The sequence below is a fragment of the Chamaea fasciata genome, unplaced genomic scaffold (assembly GCF_029207755.1).
Source record: "Chamaea fasciata isolate MVZ Bird 193981 ecotype frontalis unplaced genomic scaffold, bChaFas1.0.hap1 SCAF_16, whole genome shotgun sequence".
Taxonomy (NCBI): Eukaryota; Metazoa; Chordata; class Aves; order Passeriformes; family Sylviidae; genus Chamaea; species Chamaea fasciata.
Window position 1 is genome coordinate 6,158,964 of NW_027094101.1, and position 20,484 is coordinate 6,179,447.

The 20,484-nt window shown below is 47.5% G+C and overlaps 1 protein-coding gene across 3 annotated transcripts in view; it reads right to left on the reverse strand.

The window, feature by feature from the left end:
- Nucleotides 1–5,934: 5,934 nt before the first annotated feature.
- Nucleotides 5,935–20,484, reverse strand: part of MAD1L1 (mitotic arrest deficient 1 like 1) — a 347,279-nt gene continuing 332,729 nt past the window's right edge. For all 3 annotated transcript variants that reach the window (XM_066198140.1, XM_066198141.1, XM_066198142.1), the window contains one exon: nucleotides 5,935–6,906. In XM_066198140.1, the coding sequence (XP_066054237.1) occupies nucleotides 6,748–6,906 (159 nt within the window). In that variant the 3' untranslated portion in view covers nucleotides 5,935–6,747. The remainder of the gene's footprint in view (nucleotides 6,907–20,484) is intronic.

Consider the following 20,484-nt stretch of genomic DNA (forward strand, 5'->3'; position numbering starts at 1 on the left):
GAACAAACCTGCTTCAGTCCCATGAGCCATTCTCCTCCTTCTGTTAAGGACAGAAGCAAGGAAGAGGAGGTGCAGCCAGGCTGGAGGCACACTGTCTGTGTCCTGGCATCGACACTGTGAGATCTCTGAATGGATCAGGAACATGCTTGAGGTTGGAGTTTCAAAGCAACCTTATCTGCCAGAGCTGAGCATCCTGTGCAGGTGAGATTTCCATCTTCCCCGAGCACTTTCTCTGTGTGTGGAGTGCAGAGGGGAGGTTTGCTGACAACTCCCTTTGCACTGGCAAAGCCATCAGGGAAGAGACATGACAAGACTCCGCAGAGACATCTACAAACTGCTGCTCCACAGCCGCACTGGGGAGCAAACGATGACCAGGATGTGAGCCCCTGTTTCTCACGCCCGTGGCCAGCAGATGTTGGGACATGCCAGCCAAACCAGCTCAGCCCACACCACCCAAACCTCCCTTGTGGTCACCCATCAGAGCTGGGCAGTCAGTGCTGGTAGCTCTCAACTTGCCCATCAACCATCCCGTGCCTCCAGGCTCTACCTGCACGTAATTTTAAAAAAAGCAACGCTATAAACCGTCAATTATATTTTAACACCACAGTGATCTCTTAAAATCAGTCCTCAGAAAGCCCAGCATCTATTCTGCACTTGGTGCTTTCTAGTGAGTTTGCAAAGTTAATTTGTGCCTTCCCAGAGCTGTAATCCTCACCTCGGGATGGCAGCACAGCCTGGTGGGCTCAGGTGAGGACTCCCACGGCTGGGGTGGCACACATCACACAGGAGGTCAGGGCTCAGTGCCAGGATACCAGTGCAGGACACTCCGAAACTGAACCAGAATGCTGGCATTACCTGCAGACACCCAAAGAAATCCGACACCGGCAGGACAGACCCGCCCAGGGCATTCGTGCTGTCTGGGGAGCTTTTCTCTCTCTCTTCTCATCTCGGCGCAGCCGCCAGGAGGGGCAGCTCGGCTCCCCGTGGATTTGGTTCATTCCTCGCCATCGCCTCCTCTCCAGGGCTGTTCCTTCCCCTGGCAGGACTCAGGCAAGAGGAGCTGTCACTTCGGAGCACGCCACTCTCGGGCAGCTCTGCCTTCAACAGCGGCGTCGGAGCAGGAGCCCATCACGTACACACCCAGGGGCTGCAGCGTGACTCCCAAAACTGAGCTGAGGAAAGGCTCAGGCACATGAAAGAGCTGGGAGAGCCCAAAATGAGCTGAGGAAAGGCTCAGGCACACGGAGGAGCTGGGAGAACCGTGCTGTGGACAAGAGTGAAGGAGGGACAGCGGGATTTGCCATCACCCCGTTGTGTACAAGGCTGTGCACGGTCAGTGGGGAGTGGGAGGCACCTCCAAAATGCAGGACCCAAGTGACATCCATGGTCTCGTTTCTTTTAGGAAGGCCTCTCCGTGTCAGTGGTTATGGAGCAGCCTGGCAGATGAACCGGTCACCACCAGCAAAGTGAAGAATCTGCCATCATACAGCACAAGTGTCATTCAGCAGTTGCTCCTTAAGAGGAAAGGTTCATCTGCCAAACTGCAGATGGAGAACATTTCCCACCATGCTAATACCAGAAGTTTCTGATCACACCCGTGAAGTGTGACAACAGAGATGATGAGGGAAACCCTCTCACCCTCTAGCCAAGCCCTTTGACCTGCCTGGTGCATCTTGTCAACTGTATCATATTTTGGGGGGAGTCAGGGATGCAGAATTACCTTCTCAGTCCCTGCAGGCAATCAACTTGCTCCCCGAACCATGAGATATGATTGCCCTTATTACTTTGGCTTGCATAGCAGTGAGCCTTGTTAATGGTCATAAAATTATCCAGCCCTTATTTAAATCCTACAGCCGTCTGTGTTTCAATGACCTCCCGATGGTCTCTGGCTCTGCTCCAGGTTGAAGAAGCATTAGGAGGACCAGGAAGGAAAAAGAGACAGTGGGAGGATTAAAGAAAAAAACCCAGAACCACAACAAGCAACAATCAACAAAGAGAATTCAAAGTGAAAGAGGGAATATTAAAGAGAGCTCAATCAATCAGCTGGAGAGTTCAAAAAAACATAACCTGTCATGAAGAGAAGGAAGCAGCATCAGGTAAAATTAGCAACACTAATAAACTCATCAGCACTGGAGCCAGGGCCAGGAAACAGCACAGGGAAGATGAAGGGGTTGGTAAAGGCTCGATCCCATATTGGGGAAGCAGAAGAAAGCTAACACAACGTAAGGGAATGTGCCTTGGTGGAGGAAGGTGGTTTGGGTGGAGACCAAAGACATGGGGTGCTTCCGAGACCTTCAGCAGCAAGAAGCTGCCTTTGTGCTCCTTAAATTACATGGCAGCATTTTCTTTAAACTGTATTTTTCTTCTGTTTTGTTCACTGTACTTGCTCTGAGGGAAAACACACACAGAAGGAAGGCTGGAGACCCAGACACTGTGGGTGGAAGGAAGAGGAGGGGCTTCTGGGATGGCCTGTCCAGGGCTGGACTTTGGCCAGGGATCTTTCTGGAGCAAAAAATCTCCTCTTCCTTTTGGATAAAAGACCGTTCCCCTGTCCTTTCAAATAACATCTGTAAACCCCCAGAGTAGCAAAAGATTTTACAATAATAATCCCCCAAAAGAGAAACAAGAACTGGAAAACCCCCAAGCAGCCAAGAACTGTTTTAATGTAACCAAGTTCCAACACAGATTTCCATCAATTTTGCAGCAAACCTGAGTCATGAAATTAAAAGTAGCATCAGCATATTTCCTATTAGCTATGGTTCCTTTTTCAGAACAGATCATACATTCCTACCCTATTTTTCTAGACACTTGTGTCAATGCGATATCATCAGATGCCGTTCAGTCTTTCCTCTTAGCCTGAAAAAAGCTTTCCTGTTGGGAAGGATGGGATTTTAATATTTAAAAAAGACTTCGTGAAAAAGCTTGGCTGATTTTTTATTTATTTATTTATTTAATATCCCTCCCCTGATCAGAGTGGGTGCATTTTGTAGCTTTTAAATATCATGCAAGTTTTAGCAATGCCGTTATTAAATCTGAATCTGCTGTCACAGCAGGCAGCAGGAATGTGATTCACACCAGCACAGAGAGCCTGTTCCGTCCTCCCCTGCTCCTGTCCTTAGCTACAGTCACCTGGTATCACACACAACCATTGTTTTCCCAACACCTCTGAACAGCTAAAAGCTCCAACAGAATTAATCCTGCCCTGGCTGTGCCCTCTCCCACCTCCTGCAGCAGAGCCCAACAGGGTCTGGCATCAGCTCAGTGATGTCTGAGGAAGGCTCTTGCCTGTCACCCCCGGGGTTTATTTTTGCCCAACTCACACCATTCTCAGCTGCCTCTGAGCTCACTGCTGGGTTAGGAAATGAAAAGGGCAAGTGCTGCTCAGTGTTTGTTTGGAGTGAGCAGAGGGGAGCAGTGGAGAGCCAACAGCAAAGGCTGGCACTGCAGCTGTCCAGAAATGGAAGTGGCTTCTTCCATCCGTGCCCTGTTTCTTCCATCCATCCATCCATCCATCCATCCATCCATCCATCCATCCATCCATCCATCCCCTGCCCTGCTCCTGCCCTTCACTCTCTATGCTCCCACCTCCCTTATGGCTCCAATGCTCTTACCCCTTCTCCTTCCCTTGTTCCTATAGAGTTACATGGAGAAGATCCAAAACTAACATCTACAAACTTCAAACTCCTCATGGCTCATCCCGAAAAGGTTCCTCTGGTTTCTTCTCAGGCATCACACACTTCCAGGACAACACGAACAGCACGTGACAACACCAAGTGCCAGAAGACACAAGCAGGAGCAAAAGGCTCCAGATTCAGAGATGTGCCCTTAGGAGAGGCAAAAATCTGGTGAAACCTGCCTTAGCCCAGAGCTCTGCTGCTTTCTTGACTGCATGACAGTACCCAACAGCTCCGTGCCCGTTTGGTGTTTGTATATGCACACAGATGGACAGGGCTGATTTGTAGCAGAGCAGGGACTCACAGGCAGTTTGAGTGAAGGGAAGCTTCAGGCAACACTGCAAACAAGACACACACACACACACACACAGACTCCTGCAGCCATCCACCAATAAATCATATTTTACAGCCTACAGACCATAAACCCAGCTAGCATGCACGGAAACCCAGCGAGCACACACACGCTTGTGAGCGCTCCCACCTTTCTCCTCCAACCAACTGCAAATTTATTATCCAGCTCCCAAGATTTTCTAAAAGGATTTTCCACAAACAGGGCTGGAGTTTTGCAAGTGATCAGCCAAATCCAGATGGGACTCGAGCCTTCACCACCTGGGGTGGTGGCAACTGGGATCTCTTTGCCCTGCCCCAGGAGGCTGCACTCATGGGAGGAGGGATTCAGGGGGTGACGAACACGGTGGGAGCGCCTTTGATGGGCTGCTGTGCCAATGTAGCTCCTAAAGGAAGGAGCAGTCACTGCGAAATTCAGTGTCACAGTAATTCCTTGCAGCTCCCTCATGGCTCAGACAAGCAGGAAATGACAGTGGCAGAGATGGGAGCTGCCATGGTTATGAGGCACAGAAACATAAGTTTGTGGCTTCACCCTGAATTCAGTGTTGGAACTAAAAACTGGGGAGTCTCAGCTCCTCTTCTCCACGGCCCACAAGTGGCCCAAGTGGCTTTGCAATGGTCACACCTCCACGTGAACAACTCCCAGGCTTCCACGTGTGAGCCTTAGAGAAGTCAAGCTTCCTGAAAGTCCCAGTGTCATGTGAGCCCTGTGAACTCACTGTGCAGCAGCATAATGCCATGAGCAGGGCAGGGATGCTGCTGGCCAAAGCAGGACAGTCACCCAGCAGCTCCCCAGGCCATGGAGAGATGCTGCACCACACCAGCACATCCAGCCAAACACCCATCCTCACCACACACCTCTCCCAGCCATGCTGCCATATTAAACTTAGTTGAACAAATCAGTCTTGCTGGGAGAACAGGGAGCAGAGCAGTAATTCATGTCTCCTCCCCACCGGAGGCATCTCGGAAGCCTACTGTGTGTTCTCTCCCAACTTATTATCCTTTCCCTCTCGGGAGGCAACTTTCCAACGGGCAGAACGTGTTTTTTCCCTTGTCGCTCTCCAGCATCGCTTCTCGCCTCACCTGTGTTTTGCTAAGATAGAGGGTTTATTGTAAACTTATTAATTACTTCATTTCTCCTGCAAGGAGGCAGAAGAAGAATTTTCCGCGGCAGCCGGGATCCGCTATTGTGCTGGTGGCGGAGCTGAATGTGGCTGACGTCATGATTCATTTTCCCCATGACTGGGGAAGGCGACTCTCCGTGCCATGCCGTGCATATGAATCAGGCAGCCTTCCCCTGGCACAGCATGCCCAGCAATTCATCTTCCACCAGGACTTCTTCAAGCAGAAGAGAAAATGACAAACTTTTGCTATTGCGCTTTCCCTGCAGAGAGAAGAGCTGGGGAGACGGGGGCTGCAGCCTCCCCAGATCTCATGCTTGTCCCTCCAACTCTGATCAGCAGCAGGTGGGGGTCAACAGCAGATGTTTTCCATGCCTGTAGATGCATCAACAGGTCTTCAAGTGACTCCAGCAAGCCTGGCCAACCCTGCAGTCACTGCAAGTATCTCAGCTAACTTTTAAGCCTGCTCACTGCTACCTTTTCTCCAAGCCTAGGGAGTGTGTTCCTGCTGAAACCAGGGGGAAATCAATATACACAGAAATTTAGAGCAAACTGATTTGGTTCAAGGCAGTGTGGGTTGGGAGAAGATGATCTCTGAGGTCCCTTCCAACCCAAACCATTGATGATTTTTTAACTCTATGAATGCGACTTGCCTGGAAAAACGGAGATAATGATGTCCTCCCTTTGCAAAGCACATCAGACCACTGATGTGCTCATCCTCTACATGTGGGAGAGCACAGCAAGGCACAGAGGGCATCCCAAGTAAGAGTCACACACCCAGTTTGCAAAGTGACACTTTATTGTTATGACAGAAGAGCTACATCCATTATAACACAAAATGCTATAACACCAGCATTGAACACAGCCCAAAATGCTCCTTTTCACTTTCTACAGTCCTGAGATAACCAAGAGCCCTGAAGTCTGGGTGAGGAACAAAAGCATGGCAGTGACTGAGCCACAGAGATGTCAACACAGGTACAGGGGCTTCAAATGGCCATTTATGGTTGTGCTTGTCTGCTGAATGATGGCAGACTCAGGTCACTGATACCTTAAAAATAATTTCAGCCTTGCTGAGTGATGGGATGTTTGCAAGAGCAAGAGACTTTGCTTGGGTCTCTGTCCTCAGGGACCAAGCCCTTGGCTCCCATTAGAAGAGGACAACCATGCAGCAGGAAGCACCAGCCTCATGCAGGCTTCTCTCTTTGTTAGGGCCCAGATTTAGGGAATCTTTTTGGGAAAAGCTGTGAATAGTGATGCTGGGGCTCCTCAAACCAGCAATTCCCACTGTATTCCCAGACAGATCCTGAGAATCTGGGTAGTGATGAACACGTGGCCCAGTTCAAAGGCAGAGATTGGATCCTTAGCACGGGAGAGCCCTGGGATGGAGCTAGACTTGCCCTCCCACAGGAGGAAAATAATGCTTTTCAGAGGAATTGGTGGGATTTGTGACTCAGCATGAAAGAAAGGGGAAGAAAGAGTTCCCTGCAAATCAGAAGCAACCCAATACCACAAATGAAGGGCGGTGGACACGAGAATTTTTCCTCGCTACCTCAAGTGTCCTACCCAGAGGGGGCAAACCCTGGCTGGCAGCTGGCAGTGGGACACTAAGCAATGGTCTGGCGGCTGAAGAGGTCGAGGGTGAGGGCGCTGAGGAAGGCTGGGATGCTGTCCTGGCGCAGCAGGTGGAGCTCGATGAGCTCCCGGATGGTGCGTGAGAACTCCGTTTCCAGAAGCTGCATTTTCCCACCGGAGGAGCTGGAGGCCTAATGGGGAAGAAGAAAAAGCCCATTAATACCAGAGGGTTTCAATCTACCTCCTGTGACACAGCAGCAGTGTCACCCTGAAGCCTCCTTTGGCACAGATCTGCCTGTCACCAAGGACGTGCCATCTGTTTGGCACATGGCATTCCTGACTCCTGTGTTCCCATGTCCCCATGCAGGAGCCCTGTGAGCTTCCCTGCTGACAATTGTGGTGTTGGGGAGATGAGGGGTTTGACCATCCTGGAAAGAGCCTGAGCTGCCAGCACAGAACAGGGGTGGCCACATCAGGGTCACTGTCACCAACACCATCCAGGGTGGCAGGAGCTCTGCACAGGGGTTTTCTCGCCATCAAAACACTTATTCCTGAAGTCACACCACTTCTGTAGGAGGGAGCAGACCTGTTCCTAATTAACATAACTCCTTCCCAATGAGTACTTATCCACCCTGCATCCCTAAAGTGTTTAAATCAGCCTGGCAGCACACACACAGCCAAAACCTCCAGAGGAATTATTCCACAGATGCTCTCAAGAAAATAAGGAAACTCAACATGTGGGAAGACATTACAAATCTCCTGTAACATATAAAACAAGCAAAAAAAAAAAAAAAAAGAAAAAAGCTAAATGCAAGAGAAATAAGGAATGCTTGAAGCCTCTCCTGCCCCCGGAGGCACAAAAGTGGCTTGTTTATTAATAAACAGCAAAAACATCACAGTGCAAATGCTAATTTTTTTTCCCCTGCCATTTTCCTCTTCAAAATACTCCCATTTCTAATTGCTTTGCAGCTCTGCTTCCTGTTGGAGCCGAGGTGGGACAGTACGGGTGGCGTCAGGCACGGCTGGCAGCCCTCTCCTCAATCAAAGGATGCCAAGATCCAAAGTGGAGGATTACCATGTGAGGGGAAAATATGGTTTTACCTGCTGAGAGCCCCATGGAACATGCTTCCTTCCAATTTCATGTTCTCAGGAGCCTGGACACATTTGATTATATACATTCCATGTCTGGGTCACTTTGGATTGTGAGGAGTGCAAGGTACAGAGGATGCCCCCGTCATCCCCAAGCCAGGCAGGGAATCAAAACAATCAAAAGGTTTCCACGTGGGAAAGTGAATTAGCTTTTGCTCAGATCTTTGTTTTGGCTGGGTTGTTTTCCAGCAGATCCCATGCTTTGATCTGCTGCTTACCGGAGCTACCTGATGCCTCCTGAGCACCTGAGGTAGCCCTGGACCAGATCAAAGAGGGAAGCAGATGAAGGAGCCAGTTGGAGGCACCAGGAATGATGTCAATTCCCAGCCCACATAAAGCCTAAGGTGTCAGAGCAGAGCAGCAAGCACAGCAGCTGGGTGCTGTGGCAGCAGCACAGGTTCTATTTTCCAAATCCCCCCTGGATTCAGCTGATGAGAAGTGCCAGTTTTGGAGGAAGGTCCGAGTATTATGAATGCATCACTTGTGTCTCCAACTCTCTCAGTGCCGAGTTGGATTCATCTGAAATGGGAATTCAAGCTCCGTATGAAATACACAGCCTCCCTCGCAGATTTAAAACACTCTTTGGGCACAGAATTAATTTTCTAAGAATTTACAAGCAAATCCATTAATTGGTTTACTAGTTTAATTAATTAAAGTAAATTCCTTAAGAAATTTAGCATCCAGTGCCAGACCATTTGCTTGTGTTTTATGACCTCAGAAACAGAGCAACATAAATGTTTTAAATTTCCTTTACTTTGAGCTCACTGGTGTCGTGGGTGAAGGCTACATTTGAATATCTTCTCTTTTTTTATGAGATTAATGATAGTTTCTCTCTACTATTCTTCATAAACAAAATTTCCTCCAGCAGCAGAGGCAGAAGAATAATGTTCAGAGAAAGTTATGTGGACAAATACGTGCTTCTGAGAAGATTGCTATTTCCCATTGAGTTTCCTCAGCTGTCAAGGGAGGCACCACCCTCCCTCTCACCCCCATGGCCTCTGTCTCCCCGGGAACTCCAAAAAATCAAAGAAAACCCCCAAATGCTTCCAAACCCCAGACATCTCACCCAGGTTTCTTATGATTGCTTCTGTAACAGGCACAAGGCAAGAAGGCAGCCACTTGGAAAAAAAGCAATTCTTCCTCTGCCGGGAGATGTTTACATGTGAACTTAGAGGATGGATGCACTTGCAGTGCAGCTCATTCAATCTCACACTGCCTTAAAAAAATGGAGAAACTTTTTTTTTTTTTTTCCCTAGGAGTGTTTTAAAATTGCTATCATTGTTACTTTTCTTATTATTTGTTTTTATTGCTTTTTTTCTTCACCCATCTGTTCATAATGTAGTATAGACTGGTATATATAGATAGATTTGCTGCTTTGGGTTCAACAGCGGGAGTACCTCTGCAGCCTGTGCTTTACAAATAAAGTGATTATATGAAATAATAGCAATATGTTCCCATTAGTTCACAGGATTTCTTTTCAAAAGCCAGCCTGCACCCTGCCTGGTGCCCTTGCTGGCTGAGAGGGAGTGCCCAAGGCAGGAACAGGAGAGAGCAAGGGATCAGAGCAAGGCAGGGGGATGCACAGGGGTGTGCAGGAACTGAGGGGGAGGACATGGGGGGATGCTCTGCTGAGTGAACGCTGCAGGGTCTGGTGTTCCACACCATTCTGGATCAATGCAGAGCATGAATGTGGTTCCAGCTCTAAAAATGTATTTCTGAAAAAAAGAAATATTAAAATAAGAAATTTCCAGCAGTTCAAAGCTGCAAGGGCACTCGAGTCCTCCTCTTCGCTGTTCATAGCAAGGATTCCCTCCACCCACTTTTAATTTTTTTTTTTTTTTTTTTTTTTAAATAAGAAGTCTTAACCCTCAAAGGCAAACTCCTGGACACAACTCCTGCTGACAAGAGCTTGCAGGTGCCAGCACAGGTCAGCTTTTCACAGCACACTCCATGTAACACAATCACCACTCACTCTGCTGATACATTCCCTAAAATTCTAAGTTTAGATGAAGCCAAAAGCCACCCCAGCCCATCCACGAATAAAATGCAAAGCTAAGAGGAGCATAATCAAGTGTCACTTATCCATGGGGACAGTCCATGAGTGGGGATGAGATGAGAGAGATCAGAGCACGTTCAAACCCAGCCCCAACTGCTCTGTGCCCAACACTACTGACATCACTGCTATAGTGTGTTGCTGCTCTTAAAGAGAAGGGTAAAAAAAGAAAGAAAAAAGAAAGAAAAAAGAAAGAAAAAATAAAAAAATCAACATTTAGAGTCAAACTGAATACACAGGATCAAAGAAAAAGCTGGATCTGTGAGTACCCCCATCCACCCCAGAGTCAATGCAAGACGACACTTTGGGGACCACCATCACACTTCACCCTCCCTTTCCCCACTGTGCTGGGCCACACAAGTGCAGTGCTTACTAGAAATGTAAATATTCCCTCCTAAACCTCCGTTTCCCTGAGCACAGAGCAGCAGCTAATCACTATGAGAATACCATCTCTCAGGTACTCTGTACATAGCCCCATATTGGTTTCTTCTAATTCATGGGAAAAGTCTGTCTGGCTCACTAAACTACCGAGATTCAGGTCTCTGTTATGTTTTATTCAGATCTCAAATACTTGCAAAGGGAAAGATTTCAGCTTTCGCTAAGCTCTGTTGCCAGTTTAGTCTGATTTAGGGACTATGGGGACCTTTTCTAGAAAAGCAAAGGAAATCACTCTTTGCCCAGTGTTACTGCACACCCAGCTCTGCTGGGGTGGGTGGGATGTCACTCTGGTTGTAGGTTTGAAGGGTGACAGCCTGTTTGTCTCCTCGCAGGCTGTGCTACCCCACAGCAACCAGATCGGGGGCAGACCCCTCTATATTGTAAACCACAACATCACTGGTCTATTTGGCACAGAACCACATGAATTTGGAGTGGCTGCTCCGAGAAAGGAGCTGTTAGCACAACTGTTTCTTTAGGGGAATTGCGATCAGCAGCCACGTGCCAGGAGGAAACATCATAAATCTTCCTCTTAACCCTGGAAACCGGTAAATGATTCAAGGCTTTGTAGTTCAGATATACATGCAAAAATCTCTCCCATAACCATCAACATGGTAGAAAAGTGGGTTCTTCTCTCCATCTCAGTAAGGAGCAGACAATGCAGATGATGTGGAGGAGCAATAGATGTTCCCAGATATCCCTGCTGGGGGTGGACCTGCAGCTGGATGAACTGGGCTCACAAAACTGCAACATATGGACTGTAACAGTCTCTCTTAACTACTGCCACTTCAATATAACATGTACAGGACTTCTGGCTGCACTGACCCTGCTGAGATGGCTCTTTGCACCCATGCTGCTGTTGCACACAAGCCTTCCCTGAAAGCCAAGACCCAGCATTTCCTTCTCTGCTTCTTCCAGCAGCTGAGGGCAACCTATGTGAAAAGCCGTGACAGTGTCTCCTTTAGTCACTCACGAGCTACCACATGGTTCAGAAGTGCACTCTCCCGTAGACACATTCAGGTTTTAGTTTCTTGTACACCCATTTCCTCTTCTCTCTGGCATATTTTGGTAGCTAAAAACAATGGCTCCAAAAGTGCCATTGACTATAAACCAGCATGCAGCATGACTTTAATCACAAAGGATGCTTCCTGAAAAATACGGGTTGAGTGTAAGACCCAAGGTCATGTAGACCTTCAGACCCTGGAATAGTACTGAAAAGTGGGTGGCTGCACACCCCAGGGAGAGAGCTGACATGGGGACTTGGCATCATGAGAAAGTAGAAATGCAGAAACAGGGAAGGGAGGGCTTCAGCATTCTATACAACATGAGATTTCAAAACAAAGTGAGGGTTTTCTACCTCTGATTTCCACACTGAGAAAGCACAACTGCCTTTGGGGATGCAATCCACACAGGACATGTGTTCCTGCAACTTCAAACACACACCTCCAGTGTTGCAGGTGGAGTTCCTGAATGGGTTTTGGCAAGCTGACAACAGGGATGGTGGAGCTTTGTGCCAGGCACAGCAGGCAAGACAGCTGTGTCTCAGCTTGGGAACAAAGAAGGATCAAACACCTCCAGAGTGTGCAGAAGGATGAAGTCCAGGGCTTTGGCAGGGCTGTCAGAGCCATCCCTTGGCGTGGTGACAAACCTTTCTTTGCAGATGCCACTTGGCCACGCTCTATGGTAGATGGTGCTTTCCAGTGCTGAGATGTATTAGGGGTCAAAAGGAGTGAGTGAGTCATTGCCTGGTAACATTTACCCAGTGAATGTATCTCGAAGGCCCCATCTCATCGGCTCTGCTCCTTCCATAAATCACTGTCTGTGCTGTGTCCCCACGGACACTGAGCACACACAGCTCCCATGGGCGCTGAGAGAAGGGGCACCACGGCTTCACATCCAACACTCCACTGCTTCTCCCTGCTCTGTGCACGTCCACAGGCTGCTCCAGCACTGTGGGCCATGCTGTGGCCTCTGTGCCTGAGTTCTCACTGCCCCTTTCCCTTCTCCTTGTGGTGTTCCCCACCCTACCCTGAAGAGTGCAGTGCTGTCCACACCAATGTGGGTTGTGCACATCTCCCCACCATCGATTTGCCCTTTGGCAATTTGCCTTCATCTCATGAATCCCTCAAGCCTCCTCTTCACGTGGGGCACTCACTCCCTCTTCCCAAAGCCTTCATGTGTCAGCAGAAGTCCTCAGGGCTAGCTGTTCCACCTGATCACCTCCCAAAAACTCCACAGCTCTGTGGCCGTGTGTGCCTCAGAGCCTTGGGCACACTGATGGATTTGAAACCCCCTCAACTCCTTGACACCTTCCCCATGGCACCCACGGCCTCCCTCAGCACCCACTAACACACACAAACCCTGCCACAGTTCCAACAAACCTATTTGAAAATTTCCTTTAAGAAGCTGCTGGCTCTGACCTTTAAATGAGAAAATCCTTTTGTTTCTGCCTCTTGCTTCAGATGCCAAGATTTTTCTAAATGTCAAAGGCCGCCTTGTCCACGTGCAGATGTTGAGGGGGGAAGCAGTGATGCTGAGTGAGCTGGCACCCTCTCTCTGGGTCTGCACAGCTCATAAATCACCACTTCAGATCACCCTAGACAGACAGATAGACGCAGAGCAGCCAAAAAACTGGAGTGCCCAGAAAAAAACCCAAGGAAAATATGTGTGTGTATGTGTGTGTGTGTGTTTGTGTGTGTGCACATGCAGAAGCTGCCTGCTGAAGTTATAACCCAAACACGAGGTTTTGAGATTTAATTGCTCAAACTTGGCTCTCTCGGGTGATGATATCATTATCAAAATACCCCAATTGAGTTATGCCTCACCAATCAATCTCTCCTAAGCATCATGCACTGCTCAAATACCAGGTCCCCAGGTAGCCTCTAAATCACTTTAATTACAGGCCGTTCATTTAAAATTAGGGAAATATTAAGGAAAGAAAAAAAAAAACCCCACAAAATTGAACCACAAGATGTGCTTATGGCTGGAAATATTTATGAGGTTATTTAGCAAACTGTTTACTGGTTTCCTTCTTTTTTCCATGGTAACTGGCAGGTTCCAGCTGGCCTGACAGGATGCCTGCCCATGGTGGCTCCCACAGGATGTGCAGCACTTGATCAATCAGGTCACCTGCCTTTCACAAGTGACCATTCCTTGTCTGCAGCAAAATTTCTCCCCCCCACTTTTAATATCCTCATTGTAACCCAAAGAAGAAGAGCACTTCTTTATAATAATTGTTTCTTGCCAAGACCTCTGACCTCTGTGTCACCAGCTTGGTATATACAGTGAATTTATGAGGCAGACAGGGATGGATGCCTGTAAAGAGCCTTCCAGGAAATGTAATGAAAAAGCTGCTTTTAGCTGCTGAGCAAAGAAAAGCAAATGCCTGGCCATGCCAAGAAGAAAATTGAATGCTGGGATGAAGAAAGTGAGAAACAGCCCTGTGTGCACTGAGATTTATAGCAAACATTTCCTTTCTCTTTCTTATTATTCAACACTGAGATGAACCACAACCCTAGAATGTCTTCGGAACAAGAGGTCAGCTCATATACTTCCATCTTAATCAGAAACACGACCCAGGCACTGTGTACACGACTGGCAGCAGCGGTGGGGTCCTGGATGCTGCTCCAGCTCTGCAGCAAAGGAACGTGGAGCGGGGTGTGCTGCACCAGCCTCTCCCCACAGCTCCCTGTTTTGATCTAAGCAAAGCTCTCCTGCACCTCACGTCAGAAATGAAACATAAAAAAGAGCAGGGACATGTGCTGAAGGGCTGCACCCCTCTCCACGGGGGAAACCTGCTGGTGTTAATCCTGGGGGACAGTGCTCTGTGCAGCAGAGGGCGAGTCAGCACCTTCTTTCAAAAGGTTTCTCCTACAGGTTAATGCCCTTTAGACTGTCAAATGCGATGCCATAAAAATAAGATCAAAGGCTTTAAAATAAGGGAAGCGTATTTTTTGATTCATACTATTACTATTTTATATCTGAATATTCCTATAGAGCTTTTCATCCTGGAAGACAGGTCTTTGAACTGCTGTGATTTCACCTATCACTGAGGAACAACCCCTGGGGTAAAATGTGACAGCTATTATCAGGGTGCATTAATGTTACTGAACAGTTCAGGACAGACAGAGACAAATATATCCAATTTAAATCATAGGATTGAAGAACTACTGCTCAGTGTGGATTAATACCCATGCATTTTCCAAAAGTGCTTTGAGAGTTTTTAGAGAACAAGTGCTGAAACTAAAATTCCCTGTCTCATCTGTAGGATTCATTCAGGCTCCCGTCATTATGCTGCAAATTGAACATTGTCAAAGAGGGAAGATGGCAACGTAAATGATTCACCCACAGCATCTACTTTTGCATCCTGATATTCTGATGGGATGTCCACACCAGCCACCAAGGAGACTCACCCTGTGGAGATTTGCTGAGGCAATGCCTAAAAATGGTTCCACTGAACACATGGCTGGTGAGAGTAAATCACAGCAGACTACTCACATCACAGAGAATGGAAAATCACATGGGATGTCACTCTAATACTGGCAGCCGGCCGTAGTTGGAGCTTGAGCTCATAAAGTTTAAGTTTTTAACAGACTTCAGATCTGCTAAATAGCGTCCACCAGCCAAATATGCTTATAGACATCAAGCATTAAGGTGTAGAGATGGAAACAAGGCACAGAGCTCACAGAATTTTTCCAACCCCTATCCATATAAAAACCCAAACTACGGCATTAAGCCTTTAAAGCCAATACCTCCAAAAAATCTCAGGATCTGTACAAATCAGTCTCTCCTCGATACACAGGGAAGCTGTGCTGATCCCACAGCCATGGCTATTTCTGACCTACAACAAATCCCTTTGGAAAGAGCAGCCAAATGTGTGTTATCCCAACTGCTGTCACACCACGCGCGGCAGGGCTGGACCGCTCCGGCCATCTGTGAGGTGACTGTGTTGGACTGGTCAAGCTGCAGAGTGAGTAGCTAACAAGCATTAACAATATCTAGCCCATGTGTTCTGTCTAGTAAAATGCCAACCCATCTGTCTGTAACATCAGCGACTCCGTAGAAGCCATATGCAGGAGAGACATAAATTAGGGAGAGAAAAATCTCCCGTTACTTCCCCTGCAGTGACTCTGCAGTTGTCACTGGGAATGCGAGGGACTGGGTGTTTTTTAAGTTCTGTTTTTCCAGCCAAATCTCAGGCTCACGTAGCTCTCCAGCCCTGCCATCCAGAGGCTGTTTCTGGTCTGCACCTGACCCTGGTGTACACCGCTTGGGACAAAGTAAAAACTAGCTGCAACTCAAACCAGGTTCCAAACCGCTCCCCAAGGGGAGCCAGAAGAAGGCAGAGAACTTGAGGGAGATACCAGGGACTGGCAAGTGAACCCAGCACACAAGAATCCCTCAATTAGACAGGGAGCTCATTAACCAGCCAAGCTGCTTAGCACATTCCTCTCCATTTCCCTTGCTGGAAGCTCTCCGAGCTGGAAGGAACAGAGGAGCAGTAAACCAAGAACATAGAGTTTCTGGAACATAAGAAGGAAGCACCTATGGGAGAAATGCAAAAAAAAATCATCTGTGTGGGCTGTAATTAAGACTGCCTGTTCCCAAGGCAGGGAGATACTCCACTTGTGAACTGCAGCTGGGGGCATGAGGTCTGTAAAAGAACACAAAGCAGCAAAGTTTGCCAAACCCTGCATCAGTGACAGATGTCTGGAACCACGGAGAATTTTGACAGCAACTTTTGTGCCTGGGATATAGGCACCCTATCCCCAAAGCAAACCACTGCTCCCCAAGAGGCAGAGTTTGCTGGAGCTTTCATCCCTCACTGAGTCACACCAGACACACACCATTCTGCTGCTTGACTGCCCCTGCATCTTGGTCCTGCTCAGAAGCCTCTGCTCTCCTGTCTCTGGATTAGAGCAAATCAGCAGGAAAATCCAAGACTCCCCTCGGAAGTGCCTGCACATGACACAGAGTGAAAATAGGTCATACAGATTTCAGGACTCACCACCTGCCAACTGGAAATGAATCCCTGAGTTTGGAAGCTGGGCATCTCACCTTGCATGATATGGAGAGAGAGTGCCTGGGTCTGGGAATGGTTAAATGAGCAGAGGACACATGCCTGGGAGGCACATCTGGAGTAACTGCTACTCTGCCATGCTGCAGATGCCATTATGTGATTAACGTATTTATCCTCATCATCTTTTTGGTATCCTTCTGGAAGTCTTGCCATGAGCACGGTGGATGGAAGGCTAAAGAACTGAACAAGATCCTGTGACCAGTAATGGCTCAAGGGACTGTAAGTGATAAACTTAATGACAAGCAGACAATTAGAACCTTAGCTCTGTGGCTGAGGGATGGGACAGTATATGGAGCATGCCCGTTCCCGGCTCATTGAGTTTGCAAGGCTTGTGGGGGAAGGAGTAACAGATGGACCTGATGGCAGATTACAGCTGAAATTCTCACCATGTTTATTCATTACCCTCTTCTAGCTCTTGTTTGTCATAGTCTGGCACCCTGGGCTAAAATGCAGGTTCGAGCCTTACATCAAGGAAATTGGTGACACTTATTAGTCACCTTTGCACAGAGCCAGCGCCAGCGCTGAGCAGACCAAAGCCACCACCCATCTAAGAGCAAGAAGAACTGGTCAATGATTACCCCTTCCTCTGGCACCGTGTGACTTGCTTACAGTTAGGACCTACCAAAGTGGAATTTAAGTGTTGGCTCTGGGAATACCATTAGTTGCCATTGCAACATCAATAACCAAATGTCACGACGTTAGCGTGAGTTGAGGAAGGTGCTTTTGCAGCTTTTTTGCTGGCTCACATTTTCTTCGTTTTTCTTCGTCTGAAATCGCTGTCATCAGCACGACTGTCAGCAGGACCAAAGTAAGCCTGAGTTGTCAGTACCCAGCGAGTCAAAGAAGGGAGCTGATTCTGAACATGCAAAATTCTTTCCTTGTGTCCTCAAGAATGAGTTTTAACCCTTAGCAGCTCACAGCCCGGCTGTGGGGAAGCGCATTTCTCAGACTGCATCTATAGCCACAAGTGGAAGCTTATCCTGAGAAGGAGATGTTATTATTTTTATCATGGAGCTGATCGATACCAGTAATTCTGTTTGTGGAGTTTCCCAACCAGACTTGTAGTCCACAGGAAGGAAACCTTGAAGAACAAGATAGTAGGGAAATAGCCAGTCAACTGGCTTGTGCAGGTTGGGTATATCCAGCTTTCTTGAAATGGGCTTTTAATGGTAAAACCCAATGTGAAACAAAGACACACAGGACTCCTCTCTCCTTAAGCAGGTCTGATATGACCGCAAGAAGAAAGCCCACAGCTCAAGAGACAGGTAAGGACTGAATAAATAGGAAGATTTCAGTATTCACTGAAACAGCAGGAGAAATTCTACTGTATCCCTTGAGGGCTACGACGCATTTCCTGAAAGCTCCTGCTGTTGCTGCCTGTGCTGTCATTTGGCACTAACCTCCTGAAGAACGTGGCAAGACAGCACTGCTGGTTCTCATGTCTGGATGAACATGCTGCTCTCCCCGAAGGGAAAAGGAGAGGTTTTGTGTTTAGCGAGTGCACCATGTTCCAGCAGCCTCCAAGGAATCTGCCTGGGGCCCCGGGCCTCCCCATCTGACACACATCTGACTGGTTGTCTCTTCCTGCTGGTGTTCCTGCACTGATGTGCTGCCATCCACCAGTCAGCTCCTTTTGCTGCAAGTGCAGGGGGGGGAAGAGATTTATGCAGACACCATGTATGCAATTATGAAAACAGAAGACAAGACACCCGGATATCACACAAACTGATGCATTTTTGCTGGCAGGCTTTTTGCATGATCCGGTAACAGCTGTCATGCTCCAGCTTCTCTCATCTGAGCTCTGCTACCACTTCAGCATCCTTCCACATTCTTTCAGAGGGCTTCCTTCCCTTCCTGGTGCAGCCTGCTCCAGATGCCACAGCAAAGTGGGCAGTAGTGTGGGATGCAAAGGGGAGACAGCACGGCTGCTTTTCATAGCAGCACTAAAATGAAATGCTCACTTCTTTAGGCAAGATACTGCTCATTAGCAGTGACCTCGAGGCATGCAAGCTGCTCAACCAGCAATCTCTCCCACTCCAGAGCTCTTTAAAATTTGCCCTTTTCCTGTGCCAAGTCTTTCGGCAAGCTTCCCTAAAGCCCAGTAGTGATCTGCAGAGACACACACACGTTGTCCAGTGCTTTCTGGAGAAAGGTGGTGGTGGGGAGCTGGTATGGAGCTTGGACTTCATACCTTTGTCCCCTACCCAGCATAGCATTAAGGGAAGGGAAGGACAAGCCTACAAGTTTCCCTGCCAAGTCAGCTCCTGCTGTGAACTCTAAAGCCTGGGAGCCTGTTAGTGCCCACATCCTCCTGGTTTTCAGCACTCCATGCTATGTTTGCTTTTGTAAATAGATTTAACCTTTCTAAAATTAACAACAGAAAAGAACTTCTCTTGGCAGAACACCAGTCTTAGAAAGATGGAGGAACACATTTTCCAAACACTTCAAAACTGCAGACTAAAGATATGTGTTAGTCTCTGCAGTGCATGCTGGTTTTGCTCATTATTCTGAATGTTAATACATTAATAGATCCTCTCCTGATTAACGGCTGCACCAGGCTCTCTTTCTAGGAACACATATGGCTCCTTCTTGCCACAATATTGGAATAGAGAGCCAAAATATTTAAGCACTGACACTAATAAAAGATTTTATCATCCCCATCCTGGTGTAAATAACTCAGGCTGGAGCCAGCTCTTAGCTCTATATGCCTATCTTTCAAAAAGTCCTTAATCAAATATGAATGAACTGGCTGAGGCCCATCTTAAGTAATTGGGCTGTTTGTGGTTACAATGCTGCAGCAACAAAGCCACTGTGAGATCCTCTCATCTCACAGGATGCTGTGGGCCTGGCTGAAAGGAGCACATACTAGTTGGGGTTTTAGAGCCAGGTGTGTGTGCAGGGGCTGGTTCTGCCTGCAAGAAAAAGAAACACATTTTTTTTCTTTCCCCTCACCTGCAAGGTTAAAATATTGTCCTGAATTAAGATGACTTTCAGGGGACGCCAAATGCTTCTCTCCCAGATGTCTACACTCAGCAGCATTTTTCTCACTTGCTGAAGGACAAGGGAATTACCCAGCACACAGCCCAGAGGGTATGGTAAAAATTCTGGTAGCGTATGTCAGGCTTGTTTGGAGTTGTAGGTCAATTGCCAATACAGAATTGCCTAAAAGATCTGTTCCTCCCTCATTTTTTCCCATGCTGTGCCATTACCTTTCCTCTCTGCCAAATGTCCAGCACTAATCCTACCTGTCTAGTGCCATCAGCTGCTAAAATATACAGCAGTTCCCACTTTGTGCTACTTGCCATGCTGATCAGACCTGTCACTGGCCAAGAGTGACACAACATAAAGGCTCAGAAAACCCTGAAATTAAAAAAACCTCTTTGTACATTTCAATGAGTGAGACCTGCAAGGGGAGGGACTTCAGGCTTGTACTCCAGAAAACATCACTACAGAGCTGAAGCATGGTGTGAAAATAAAAGCCCTCCAAACCTGCTTTCACACATTCCCCAGCGAGCCCAGAGGTGTTCCTGCTGTGACCCACCTAACAATGCTCTTGAGAATTGTTTTCACAAGCAAAAAATACAAACGTAACAGCAAAAGAGTCAAGAAGTATTTCTTCAAATGCCTCGGATCTAGGCTGTGCTCTAAACACATTGTACAAAAGCACTAATATATATTCAGATGTTACAGAAGGCCACAGGAAAAGACCTCAGCAACCACTGAACCATAATACAGAGCAGGTCCTGGCTAAGGTGTTGGGATTATTTGAGATCACTGACCTTGTCCTGCTCAACCAGACTATTTTACAACTCAATTTCATTAATTTCTGTATATATAGATGTACATGAAATACTTAACATTCTTTCTTGTGCAAGAACCAGACAGAAAGCAGAAGACGCAGATGAGAAAATGAGCGGATGAGCTCCCTCAGAGGTTTCACGGACAAAGATGTTTAAACGAAGTAATTTAAAACCAGAAAGAACCTCACAAACACAGTGCTTCTGAGCATCTCATTTCACTTGCTTGTTTTCAACTACATTTGAAAAAAAACCT